Here is a 13,258-nt window from a genome sequence, read left to right as displayed (position 1 = left end):
AGCACGCTCTCGTTGTACTCGTTTCTTGCGATCCTCTCTGAGCGAGTGTCCCGCTCTCTCTCTTAAGCGAGTACAGCAATGGGATAGACAGACGCTAGGAACAAGCTAGAACTGACCAAGGAGACGAGACACTGAACAACAATCGCACGGGATATATCTTTCAGAGGAGGAATCGATTCAAGACACCAGACGCTAGAGCCGCGACTCCATACCCAGCGAGTATGGCTCTTCTACGCCAGAGGGTGCTCACTGCACCAGGAAGAGCGAGTGAATGAGAGAGGGAGCTTTGTTGATTCGGGCTTCATTCGGCAATCTGCCAGACGCTGCTCTGCAACTGTGGATGCCACGTTAGAGGGAGTCCAGATTAGTTTAGTTTGTCGGTGACCACCCTGTATGCACCCTGTATGTTCTAGGGTATTCAAACAAGCGATCCACCTAGTTATCCGTTCAAATAATGTGCTCCTTCTGCCTCTCTCCCTCTCTCCCTGTCTGTCCATCTGTCAGTCACTCTGCATGCAAATCACGTACGTTTGCATTTTGTCAAAATGCGTTTTGCACCTACAAAAGCAGGAGAGGAGGGGGAGAGACGAGGTGGAGAGGGAGGGGGGGAAACAGCAGCACCAGAAATACCAGAAACAACAACAACAACAAATGCATTTACGGTTAGGCATATGCGTGTGTGTGCAATTACTCCGAGCAGTGGCGTGTGTGTGTGTGCGAGTGTGTGTGTGTGAGTGCCAGTGTGTGCGTGCAAATAATGACAGACGACATAAACAAACACGCAGCACATCAGAGCCCCTTTCTCTCGCTCCCTCCCGCTCTCTGGCTGGCATATTTGGCCACAGGGGCAACCACAGCCAGGGGAGGGGCGGAGCACGGCCAGGAGAAGCGTCAGCCGTACAGCCGTAGAGCCATACAGCCGTACAGCCGTACAGCCCAAAGGTAAAACACTCCAAAAAGAGGAGTGGCACGTCACTTGCTTCCGCCTTTTCCTACATAACGGACGGATGGCCACAAGGAGCACCGGAAACACAGACACTCAGCCGCACACACACACACACACGCGCACACACACGCGCACACGCATCACGCATCATGCAGTGCAGGCGGCAGTCCGGCCAGTGGCATGCAACAATCATTCTCGAGTCCTGGGGCCGTCTCTGAATTCATTAAAATTCACCATATTTCGAGAGCCATAAGGATACGCTTATAAGGATATACGTATGCCTTGATTGATGGTCGGTCGGTTGGTCGGTCGGTTGGTCTGTCCGTCGGTCGGTCAACCACTTAGCCTCCAAACTAATGAACTTTGCCACAGTTCTCAGAGTCCGTAAATTAAATTCCAAAGTGCTGGCCGAAGCCGAATCCAAAGCCAAAGCCCAAACATAAATATTTAATAATCAGCTCGGAGGGAATGCCGAGTGAAGTGCAAGGAAGGAACATTTCGGAACCTTGGATCCTCGGATCGTTGGGGGAGGGGGGGGGGGGGGGCCCTGTGTTGCGTGTGGCAGGAGGAAAACAAAGGACTGCTGCACCTCCAGGCACCTGCACCTCTCGGCTCCTCCCTGGATGCCGCTTCTGCTGATGAAAAGGAAAACGAGAGAAAAAAGAAAGAAGGGAGGGAGGGAGGTAGGGAGAACTTTCGCCCCCGTTGTTTGTGCAACTGCAGCCGGAAACCGTTTGCTCGCTGGCGAAATGTGTTTGTAAACCATAATTGCGCGGCAGAAGTAGCCGAAAGCAAAAGGTGGGGCACCTGCCCCTGCCCCCGCCCCCGCCACAGCCACTGGCCTCTCGTTTGCTGGCAAAAATTTCATGCGAAAAATTTAATGTATAAAAGAAAATTCCAGCAACTCGCACAATAATCACCGAAAAGAGCACCCACACACACACCCACACACACACACGTGGCAGGGAAAACTACGAGGAAAAGCGCTCACAATTATGAGCAATATTTCCCCCCCATACACCCCCCTATTCCCCCCGTTCGAGTGCCACTTCAGCGCCGAAGGAAATGCCATGGCGCCACACCGAAATGAGTTTTATTTTCGAGTATGTCGTGAAGCAGGAGCCAAAGGGGGGCAACAGAGGGGGCAAACCCCACCCGAGACCAGGGGCAGAGCCAGAGCCAGAGCCAGCGCCAGGAGTTCTCCTGTGAGCCACAGAAAAAGGTGTTGAAGCAAAGCAAAAGTGTGGCGTGTGGCGTGTGGCACACGATGTCGTCGATAGAAGTGGCTGTGGCAGTGGCTGTGGCAGTGGCACTGTGCTGTGGCACTGTGCTGCGGCTGTGGCTGCAACTTGTCGAACGATAGCGGAAAATTGTGTCCTTTCTTTTGGTGGCAAGCCGTAGAGAAATCTGTTGATGATTTCCACGCCGATTTTCGCAGGCGAAAAACTTTCCGCTTTCCGAGGCGCCGCCGAAAACATTGAAAAACTTTCAAGAGAAAAACCCATTGAAAAAAGTCGCTGCCGGGGGGAGAGGGGGGTTTCCTCTTGGATTCGAGAATGAGCTTTTCCATCATTAGGCAACGAATTTCCCGATTAACGTTCGCTGGCACCTGATTTTCCGCCCGAATTTGATTCAATTTCCAGCATATTTTCCATGCCCCATGCCGCGTGGCCTCGTGCCTGCCCCCTGGCAAAACCAACAGAAGAGGAGGAGGAGGAGGAGGGAGAATAGGGATCCAATCAAACAGGGAACAAAACGCTGCCGCTGCTGCTGCCCTCGCCACAGATTTCGCACAGCAAACAATGGGGCAAGAGGCGGGATCGAGAGGGGGGGAGGAGGGAGGAGCAGACATCAAGTGCATTTTCACCACTTGAGCACACAATGAAAATACCGCTGGAAATAGCCCCCGAAAAAGGGGGGGAGGGCAAAAAAGAAGAGCGGAGGGAACAAGGCAGAGGCTTGCCCCCGCTTTCCCCCGCCCTCCCTGTGGCCTGTTGTGGCTGTTGTACTCACCCATTAAATACGTCCGTATCGACGTAATGCGTGTAGTAGAATATCGTAACCATTGTGATGGCGAGCAGGGCCAAAACACACCGCCGCACGTTGATGCCGAAGCAGCGCCGTGCAATTAAATTGCAACAATGGCACGTCCATCCCATGGAATAGGAAGAGCCTGCCCCTAGGTGGCTGCCACCGCTGCCACTGCCGCTGCTGCTGATGCCAATTGACGTCGATGACGAGGTGCTGCAAGAGGTGCTGCCGCTGCCGCTGCCGCTGCTGTTGATGTGCCCATTGCCATGCCCACTCGCACTCCCACTGGCACTCCCATTCGATTTCTGTTTGTACGTGACAATGCCGGCGGCGGCGTTTGTGTCCTCCAAAGGCAATAGCATTGTGCGATCTGTAGTGGCTCCAATGGGAGCGGGAGTGGCGGTGGCGGTGGCGGTGGCGGAGGCACTTCCATTGGTTTCCGTTTCCGCGATTGCATCCTGCGACCGCGGCTTGGTAATGAGTTTTTCATATTTGTTGCGATTTATGGCTGTTGCATGATGTATATTCGTGGTGGCGCCTCTCGCCGTGGCTGTAGCTCTCGCTGTGGCTGTGGCTGTGGCTGTTGTCTCTCCAGATGATATTGTCATATTGTTGCTGGGGGGAGGAGGCAGGGATATATAGCTATTGCTGCTGTCAATCGGTGGTTATATCTGCGTGTAAATCTCTCTCTCTCTCTCTTGCTCTCGCTCTCTCTCTCTCCTTGTATATCGCTATAATTGGCAGCGTTTTCTTCCTTTTTTCAGGGATATGTCTCGTGTGTGTCTCGTGTCTCGTGTCTCTTGTGTTTATTTCAATAATTATCAAAATAGAAGTTCCCGTTTATGGCACAGGCTTTTCTGAGCTTTTCCTCTTTCCGGAACAAAAAAAATTGGTATTTTCCTATGTATTCTATATATATATATTGCTCTCTCTCTCTCTCTCTCTCCAGTATCTGCTGGATCTGCTGCTATTTCTGTGCTTTCTTCACTTTCGCCATTTGATATGTTTCCTGATTTTCAAATACTCATTTTGTGGCATGGCCATTGTGTGGCACGTGGCATGTGGGGGCAGCTCTTCTTCCTGTTCTTGTTGTTGTTGTTGTTGTTGTTGTTGTCGTGGCAGCTCTCTTCTGGCGGGCAGTCGTTGCAGTATTCGAATGGCATTATTATCAGTCATAGAGGCGAGACGACACCCAGTTCTCCGCCCAGTTTTCACACACAATCAGACATTGACTGCCGCTGCCGCTGGGCCCTTCTTCCAGTCTTCCAGTCGGGGCTGCAGTCGGGGTTCCAGTCGGGGCTCCAGTCGGGGCTCCAGGGGGCTCCAGTGGGTCGCGTCTTATCTGCAAGACCGCAAAGAAGTGGAAAAACATTATAAATAAATAATTGTCTATCGGTTGTGTCAACATTCAGCCACAAATGCCCCAACAATAGCCCATGGAACGGGCCTTTTCCCTGTTGACTTTTCATTAGTGGGCCAAAACAGATATAGAAATAGATATAGAATGGATTCTAGGGCTAGTACGTGTACATAGGGGGGCGGGGGAATCGAATCGAACTTCTGTTTGGGCGGACAGACACTCAATTCTGTCCATCCAGAGACCCCATACCATTCCAATCCCAATCCCAAGGTGTTTTCCTTTATGCTTCGTCATTGACCGCCGACCCCTGGCTACTGAATCCCTGCCTACAAATACAAAGGCGCAGAGTCCATATACCCTTCGATCCGGGCAGTCGCTGACCCCCGCGCACTCGCAAAGGGTTCAAAACCAACAAATTGCATGACTTGGGCATGACAGGGCCCGAGCAGGCCGAGAGTGGGCGACGGATAGCCCGAAAGAGGATTGAAGGAGCGTCGAGCTTCACATTCTACTCAGGGGAATGCCGGAATGGAACATGGAGCACACGTGCCTCGACCCTACGATGCCTCTACTGCAGAGATATTCCGCTGGTCAAACCCTCGTCCAATCCATTTCATTGGGTTTTTGGGTCAAAAATTACAAAACTCCCAACGAAAATCGCATAAATTGGGACTCGCAGTGGACGTCGCCCATTACGATGCCTATAAATTCTGTTTGCTTCTCCAATTTCAATTTGCAACATAAATTCCCGGTTGCACCTCTGGCGGCATGTGGCACCTTTGCTTATCAGCACTTTTTGCGATGCGGAGGGGAGTGGGCGGGGCGGGGCGGGGCGCATGGAACACGAATCGATAATCGCTATCACAACTAATTGATGATGACATTTGTTTGTGCTCGTATTTCGCCGCTCGAGTCTCGAGTCTCGAGTTGGAGTTGGAATTGAAATTGAAATTGCTTCCAAAGGACATTAAGAAATGTTGATTTCTTGGATGTTTATCTTCGAGATGCACTGAGCGAGAGCCCACTGAGGCCAGAGCCCAGAGGCAGAGCCAAAGATGGACGGAAGGACAGAAGGACAGACATTTCGTCAATTTGTTTGTCCGAACATCTCGAATGGAATGCAAACAAACAAACAAACAGAGCTGAGCAGAACAGAGCTGCTGCTCTGCAAATAAAGCGACAAATTGTCAAAAGCCGCAAATGGCAAATGGGAAATCATACACACGACATGCGTCACACGACGCTCAACGCACGCCGCACGGCTCTCAAGATACAAATGTATCTGAGGAGGGGCGGTCTGTATATCTATCTATCCATCTGTGTGCTTGTGTGTGTGTGTTTAGCCATTAACTGCATATGCCTGCCGCAGTTTACAGAGGTCTTAATGGCCCCAAATGCACACACACACACACACACGCACACAGAGAGAGATGGCAGATACAAATCCTCACGTATTTGGGAGGGCTCGGGGGGAGGGGGTTCTGGCTCCGGGGCTTAATTGGAAATGCCTGGCTGTTGCGGCTGTCAACCGAAAAAAATAAAGACAACATACTTCTGGGCGCTTTATGGGCCGACAAAATGAGTCAATAATGAGTTTTAGATGGCCAATGTTTGTCATGATGTTCTATCCACGATAAACAGGCACTGCGCCACGGCACATGTGTTCGAGATAACAGAAGCGAGCGCCGGAATGGGACTTTGAATGGCTGGCACTTCTGGAGGAAGGGAGACGTTCAGAGTATAGAGGTAAGAGATGGGTTCGGAATGTGAGAGGATCCTTCCACCCACAGATCTTGACTGTAGGGAGGATCGTTGAGGAGTCACCAGTTGCAAAGGGGTAGTCGAAGGCCGCCCCGAGATGGACGTCACATCTGCTCTCTTTCGAGGGTCCATCCGACTGTCGGTATGCGTGGAAGCGTGCAGAACGTAAGAGAGCCGAGCGAGAGGAGATGGTCCTCGGCTCAGCGCACGACGTCGCCTGATTACTCAATACATCTTGGGCCGCCCGAGAGCCAAGGGGATCGTGAAAGCGAGACCGCTCTGAGAGAACGGTTTAACGGAGAGCGGGATAGCAGAGAGAGCGATAACAGGCTGGCTGTTAGCGCTCTGTTGTGCTAACAGCGCTCTGTTGTTTCTCTGTTCCTCCGAACAGATCCCATTTATTGAGATACAAAAGACGCATTTTCAGGAAAACCTTACAGAACTTTCGAATTGATATACTGAATTGTTACAGAATCCGAAAAACCAAAGATACAACGAAATTTAGTTACATTTGATGCTGAAAATGTGCTGAAAACTTCCCCGTTATCCTCCAGAGTGGATATTCCAACACTAAAGAGTGAAATCTCCAACAAATAACTTTTAAAAGTACAAATATTCCCATTCATTGATCAATTTCACGTCCTTAAACATTCAACAAATCACAGAGACAGAGAGAGAAGAGAGAGAGAAAGTGTGTGAAAAGTCACATAAATCGAAGTTGCTTTCACTTCCAAACATACTTTTATCAATTTTCGAACCCCTTCTTCAGCTTCAGCACCAGCACGCTCCCCTCTCCTCCCCTCGCCAGCCCTCGCCCCCTCTCTTCGTGAGCTCGAACTTCATTTCAGTCCAAAGTCACTTCATGAGCAACTCTCGCCGCAGCCCCTCCCCCCCCTCGCTCGGCCACCCCTTTCGAATCTTGAGAAACACTTGGAGCAATTTATAAACTGAATCCTCCATCAGTCCATCAGAGAGCGGGAGAGGGGGAGGGGGAGCCACCACTAGCAGCAAGGGGAAGGCATAACAAAGGAGGAGAGGCACACTGCCAGGGGCAGGGTGGTGGAGGGGGCGGGGGTGTCCTTCTGCCCTTGTTTTTCTCTGCATGTTACAAATTTATCATTAAAATGTCAAAACTTAAATTGATTCAAAAAGTTTAGCAGCAGAAGCAGAAGCAGCAGCAGTGACAATGCCGCCCCTCCGCTCCGCCCCCCTCCGCCACCACGCGCTCTGTGACCCCTCCCCCTCCCCCGCAGCAGCGACAGTGGCAGTGGCAGTGGCAGCGGCAGATTCCGGCTTCTGCAGAAAGAAACAAAAAATATAATAAAAGAAAAGAAAAGTTTACTGTTCTTGGAAAAGCTTTTCCCGCTGCCGCCCCTCGTGCCGGCGCCCCCCCACCCCCCCCTCCTGCCGCTGCATACTTTAAGGCGCGCTTCTTGGAAAAAACTTTGTGCGTTTTCTTCGTTAGGCAAACTTGTTTAATTTCCTCTTCAATTGCCCAAGAAACCAAGCGAGACACAATCCAAAAGTTGGTTGGTTGGACTTGGAGACGCCTCCACCGCCTCCCCCCCCACCGCCTGCTGCCTCAGATTGTGGCTTGGAATGAAAGCTTCATTCGTTCTCTTCGGATTTTGTTATTTGTGCTCTTTGCAGATACAAGATAGATAGATCGAGGGAAGATAGATAGGTAGACGGATAGCTGGGAGAAGGATCGATAGAAGAGCACTGATATCTCTCTGTGTCTTTCTCTCCGCAGAGCTTTCCATTAGCTGCTGAGGAACCCCGAGAAAAGACAATCCCCTGGCACATCCAAAGCCATAGCTTCAATCCATTTTTGTCCCCCGAAGAGTATCTTCAGCCTCTACCCACAGAATTCCGCCTTCCAGTGCCGTCCTCCTTCGCGCTTTTCCCCCACATTTCCACTCAATTGTTTGATGTTTGCCTCAAGCATCCATCCGTCCATCCGTCCGTCCATCCACAATTTTCTTATAATTTACTTAGGGAATCATCATTTCCCATCCATTTCCCGTGTCCCCATGTCGCCAAGCAGTTTATTCGAATTAAAAAGGAGCTCTCGAAAGTTCTCTTCTGTTTACTTGAAATTCTTTTCTCTGGTTTTGGATAGGTGGGGCTGGGGGTGGGGATGGGGGGTAAGGGTGTGGGGTGGTTGAAAACTTTTCACACTTTTTCCTCAAATGCATTTGTTCTGCGGGGGGGTGGAGTGGGGTGTGGGCTGGGGTTTGGGGGGGAGAATGGTTTTAAAAACTATTTATTCTACGATACATTTTGTTTACATTCCCAGCGCCCTCCCCCCCTTTCTATCTCTCTCTAAATTGCAGGGGGGATGGGTTAATGGGGGGGGAGGGAGGGGCATCGCGTTGAAGGGCACCCATGAGATGCCTGCCACACTCTGCTGCTGCTGCTGCGGCTGCTGCATGCAGCGCCCCTGCTGTTTGGCGCTCTTTTGCCTGCCTTTTGTGTGTCTGTGTGTGTCTGTTTGTGTGTGTGTTTGTGTTTGTGTGTGTGTTGGCCATTTATCAGTCAGCCCCCAATGTTTGTTGTTGCTTTGCCGGGCATACCCTGTGATCCGAAGGAGGGGGACAGATCGCTTAGCATCGCCAGAGTTTCGAAGGAATCGAAAATAAATCTATAAATAAATCTAGAAAATTCTGTAGTATTCGTATTTAATAAATTCCAGAGCTTTGCTGCTCTTTGCAGGGACCCATCGAGCTGCTTCCTCTCTGGGATTCATCCTAGAGACACATTCTATCTCCATCTACCAAAGTGCCTTGCAATCGCGTGGATTGCACCTTCATTTGGGGCTGCATTTTGGCCAGAACTCTGCACAGAAATCCCACTCCGCTGGCTATTCGAGCGGCTATTCCCCCCTGGCTCTTGGTCTGCCCAACATAGAGGGTATCCCCACAGTCGTCTCTCGTTTGGAGGCTCTGCCCTGGCTGGCTTTTTTCTGTGGCTGCCGCTGCCGCTGCGACCACCGCCCCGTATGTTCTGTTTTTGTCTTTTGTTTTTCTATTTCTCTGCTTTTTTTGTATTGTTTTTTGTTAGTTTTTCGCGCATTCACACAACACCGCCCCCCCGTGGCACCGTGCCCCCTGCTGCCGCCTGCCTGTCAGCGTGCAACATATTGATAATCGTTTTCAATTTGTGCAACAACAGCAACAGCAGCAACAAACAATCAATTGTCTTTAGTAAATTGAATGCAGCAGCAGGCAACAAAAGCAAAAGCAAAGGCAAAGGCAAACAAGAGAAAACCAAAATAAACTTTTGGACAAATGAGTGTGGCTTTAACCCCCCCCCCTGCCCCCACTGACAGCTACAGAACAGTTGCTTTTAACCCACTGACAGCGGCGGGCCAGCGAAAGCCAAAGACTGACTCATTCATCGGCCATCGGCCATCGGCCATCGGGGCTATTGGGGCCTTTGGGGCCTTTGGGGACATGGGACTTGACTCCAGAGACGCCATTCTTCAGTCTCCGATTTCAGTTTCAGTTTCAGTTTTCTTGGTTTCTTGGTTTCTGTATCTGTATCTTTGTATCTGTAGCTGTCGTGTCTCTCGCGATGATTATTTTGACTGATGAATGCGAGACTTTTGGCTTTCCATTACACACAGAGAGAGAGAGAGAGAGAGAGAGAGAGAGAAAGGGGGACTGGCATGGCTGATTGCTTTTTATATCCCCCCCCTTTTTGGGGGCTCGATGCGTGGGAGGCATCTATGGAACTGTATATACGGTGCGAGTATCTTCGAGATAAACAAATTTCACGTATCTTAATGAGTTTTTCACACTTTAGCGCCTTCTGTTCCGCCCGTCTGTCCGCCCGTCTGTCCCCCCGTCCGTTTCTGTTGGCTTTTCCCCATTTTCTAGTGCTTTCTTCTTCATTATTTATGTGGCCATAAATCAGTTTGTCTGACAATTAAATTGACACCCATTTTCGATAGATATACACGTGTGTTTTGGGGTCTCTTCTCGGGGATTCTGCCCCTGGGAGACGCCTCGGCAAATGAATTGTTCTGCCGTCGAGTGCCCGAATCGGGGACTAATGAAGTGCGGCCTTTGTTTGTGGTCTTTATTCGATTTTACTCGAATTCACATTTCGAATTTGTATCTTTTTCCTTGGACAACTCGGACAACCCATTATTTATGGATGGCTCCGAAGGAGTTCCCTTCCCTTCCGCTCCCCTTCTCCCGGATGCTTTTCCATAATTTCCCCTATTCCCAGTGCCCCCGCCCCTCCGTCAAGTGTCGCTTCGAAGCGTCTCTTAAGTGTTTTTTGCCCCAACAATAATTGTGGGGACATTCGCTGCTCCTCCCCCCCCCCCCCCTGCCTTCTTCTGTCAATTATCCCCCGAAACATTTGCCTAATGGTTTTTATATTTGTTTTTCCCTTGTCCCTAGGCCCTCGGCCCCTGGCCCTTGGCCCTTAACTTTTCCTCGAGCCCGGTTTTCTTTTAGCCTGGCATTTCCATTTGCAAAATAACACAAAAACAAGGAGAGAGGGAGAGAGAGGAAACCTCTCAGGCAGAAAGAGATGAAGGAGGTCCCTCTCTCCCGCAGTGGGGTGGAGGGCGAGGGGGAAGCTCTCAAGTGGTTTTTTGGTGGGGGAGGGGGGCGGGAGGGGGGTTCTACCAGCAATAGACACTCATATAACATTCAGTGAGTGAGAGATTTTCCGATTTCCCTGCCTCGGCATCTGCCTCTCTCTCTGCGGCTGCGGCTGTCTTATCTTTGGTTCTTTTATTGGTTAATTAAGGAAAAATTAGCAAGCATTGAAATGCACTTTGCACACACACACACGCACACACACACACAGGGAGACAGGGAGAGAGAGAGACACAGAGTTTTTCCTCTTGCCACAAATCGAACACAAAAGTGTGAATGGGAAAATAGGAAAATGCAGTGGCAGCAGTGCCCGTGTGGCAGGGTGCACGTGTGGCAGGGTGCAAGTGGCAAGTGGCAAGCAGACGACACTTTCAATGTGTTCATTTGCAGATATTTCAAAAACGAACACGAAAACGGAGCGGAGCGGGAAGGGGCCATGGTGGCAGGTGTGGCAGCACTGTGTGCCACCGTGTGGCAGGTGGCCAGAACAGGGCCTTCTCCGACCGATACTGACCTACTTGTTTGTCTCTAAAAATACTTCAGAGGCCCCAATCCTCAATCTTCTCCCTCCCCATTACCCCCCTCCCCCTCCCCTTCACCCAATAAAAATGCCAGTCTATAAAGTGTTTCAATGTAGTATTTTACATCACTTTGATTTTGATTTGGATTCGGATACGGATTCCGATTTGGATTTTTATTTCAATTTGCTGCAACTTCAGCGGCAAATGGGGCCTGGGGCACGGGGCAGGGGGCACGGGCCTGGGGCACGGGCCTGGGGCGCCTCAATTGGATGGTCTGAAGTGCCCCTCCGACACTCGAGCAGGCGGCTCTGGGCTTCGGTGGAGCAGGAGCTGGGGCTGGAGCAATTTGCACAATTGGAAAACTGTTTGCCCCAGCACTCTGTCTGCCGCACTGTGCCTCTTGCACTAATGAGGATTCGGTGGCAGCCAGAAACACACAAAGCACGCAGAGCACACAAAAGGAGGCCAAGGAAGCACTGGAGAGTGGATTGGCAGCCACAGGAACTCGCTCCAGCGGCAGATACATTTATTCTATGTGGGGCAGAGGCTGATCAGGTGGATGCACCCGCCGCCGGAGCTCCCTCCGTCTTGGAAATCGCAGCAAAGGCAGTCACAGGAGCTGGGGACAAACACCCGTCTGATATAGATACATTTCGAAAGATAGAATAGTATCTGAGGCTTCTCTCTGTCTCTCTGCAGATATATCTCTGGGATTCATTCGAAACTATTGCTCCATCTATTGCGGTCTTCCAATCGACACTTCCAGCTTCCTTCCTTCTTTCTCTGTGGCTCCTTTGGCTCCTTTTGGGGCCCCATTTAGCCGCAGAATCACTTTTTGTGGGTCAGATATGAAGGCACTCGAGAGGGGCCCCCGCACGGAGGGCAGCTTTCCACATAATTCAGCGCCAGAAACCAGTTACAACACAGCGATCCCATCCCATCCCAATCCCCATCCCAGGGAAGGAAAGGCCTTCCGGGGTCGCCGTCGCAGATACTCTAACAGATACAACCAGGCAAAGATACTCCCAGAGATGCAAGCATTTCCTAGGGATCAGATGTGTCCGACGCAGAGCGATGGTTCTTGGGGATTTCGTTGGATATTTCCCATGGAAAGCCATAGCTTTACACACGTATCGTGTATATCTTCCATTCACTGCATTCAAATAATCGGAATACCCTCTCTCTCTCTCTCTCTCCCTCTCTCTTTCTGCCACACCAACGCAGCTTTGAGCCGCTTATGACTTGCACTTCCATGACACTGCCCCCTCCCCTCCCCCCTCTCTGAGCGGCTCGAAAACCCGCTCTCTCGTGCTCTTTCGCTCCGCTTGTCCGCCATTTGAGGCTCTACTGTCACTCACTTTGTCTGCGGCAGACAAACGCGTGGGCCGTCAGCCTCAGCCCACGACAAAATCTTGGCCAAAATTGCTGGCTGCACTTGCAACACCACAAGGGGCAGGGGCAGGGACAGGGGCAGGGGCAGGGACAGAGTCGGGGCTTAGGCCACAGAGCGGCAGGCGTTCGCTTCGATGGATTTTCCGCTGGCTTTTGTGGTTTCGAGAGGCAGAAGAATCCAAGAATCAAAACCAGCTAAACCCCCCCCCTCCCCCGGGCCCCCGCAGCACCAGGAGTGGGCGTCAAGCTCAATGCTGCCACAAGGCGGGGAGTACGTATCTCTCGCTGCATCCGAAAGGGTATTTATATTTACTTTGTATTCTTTCCCTCGATAATTATGAACATTTTACGAGCCATTGCTGGTGTCTGCCGCTGGCCTGCTGCTGGCCTGCCGCTGGCCTGCCGCTGGGGTGCTGTCTGTGCAATCAATCGGAACGCGATAATGCGGCAAATGAAGCTTTAGAAGTGATTTCAGTGCCCCACACGGACACACACACACAGAAGCAGGGCAGACCTTGGATCTATCGTACGGCAAATGCTCGTAACCCACCCCCTGCCCCACCCACTGTCCCCTTTACGAGTTAATTCAATTAATGGTCGATTACACTGAAAGAAACGCTAAAGATAGTGC

At 51.0% G+C, this 13,258-nt stretch overlaps 1 protein-coding gene across 1 annotated transcript in view; it reads right to left on the bottom strand.

Moving 5' to 3' along the window:
• Nucleotides 1–13,258, bottom strand: part of LOC6599514 (bifunctional heparan sulfate N-deacetylase/N-sulfotransferase) — a 64,222-nt gene that overhangs the window by 22,475 nt on the left and 28,489 nt on the right. Inside the window, exon 2 of the mRNA XM_026993636.1 lies at nt 2,960–4,319. Within this exon, the coding sequence (XP_026849437.1) occupies nt 2,960–3,585 (626 nt within the window). The 5' untranslated portion in view covers nt 3,586–4,319. The remainder of the gene's footprint in view (nt 1–2,959; nt 4,320–13,258) is intronic.

The sequence above is a fragment of the Drosophila persimilis genome, unplaced genomic scaffold, assembly GCF_003286085.1.
Source record: "Drosophila persimilis strain 14011-0111.01,24,50 unplaced genomic scaffold, DperRS2 tig00000863-arrow-arrow-pilon, whole genome shotgun sequence".
Classification (NCBI taxonomy): Eukaryota; Metazoa; Arthropoda; class Insecta; order Diptera; family Drosophilidae; genus Drosophila; species Drosophila persimilis.
This window is presented reverse-complemented; position numbering and strand designations above follow the sequence as displayed.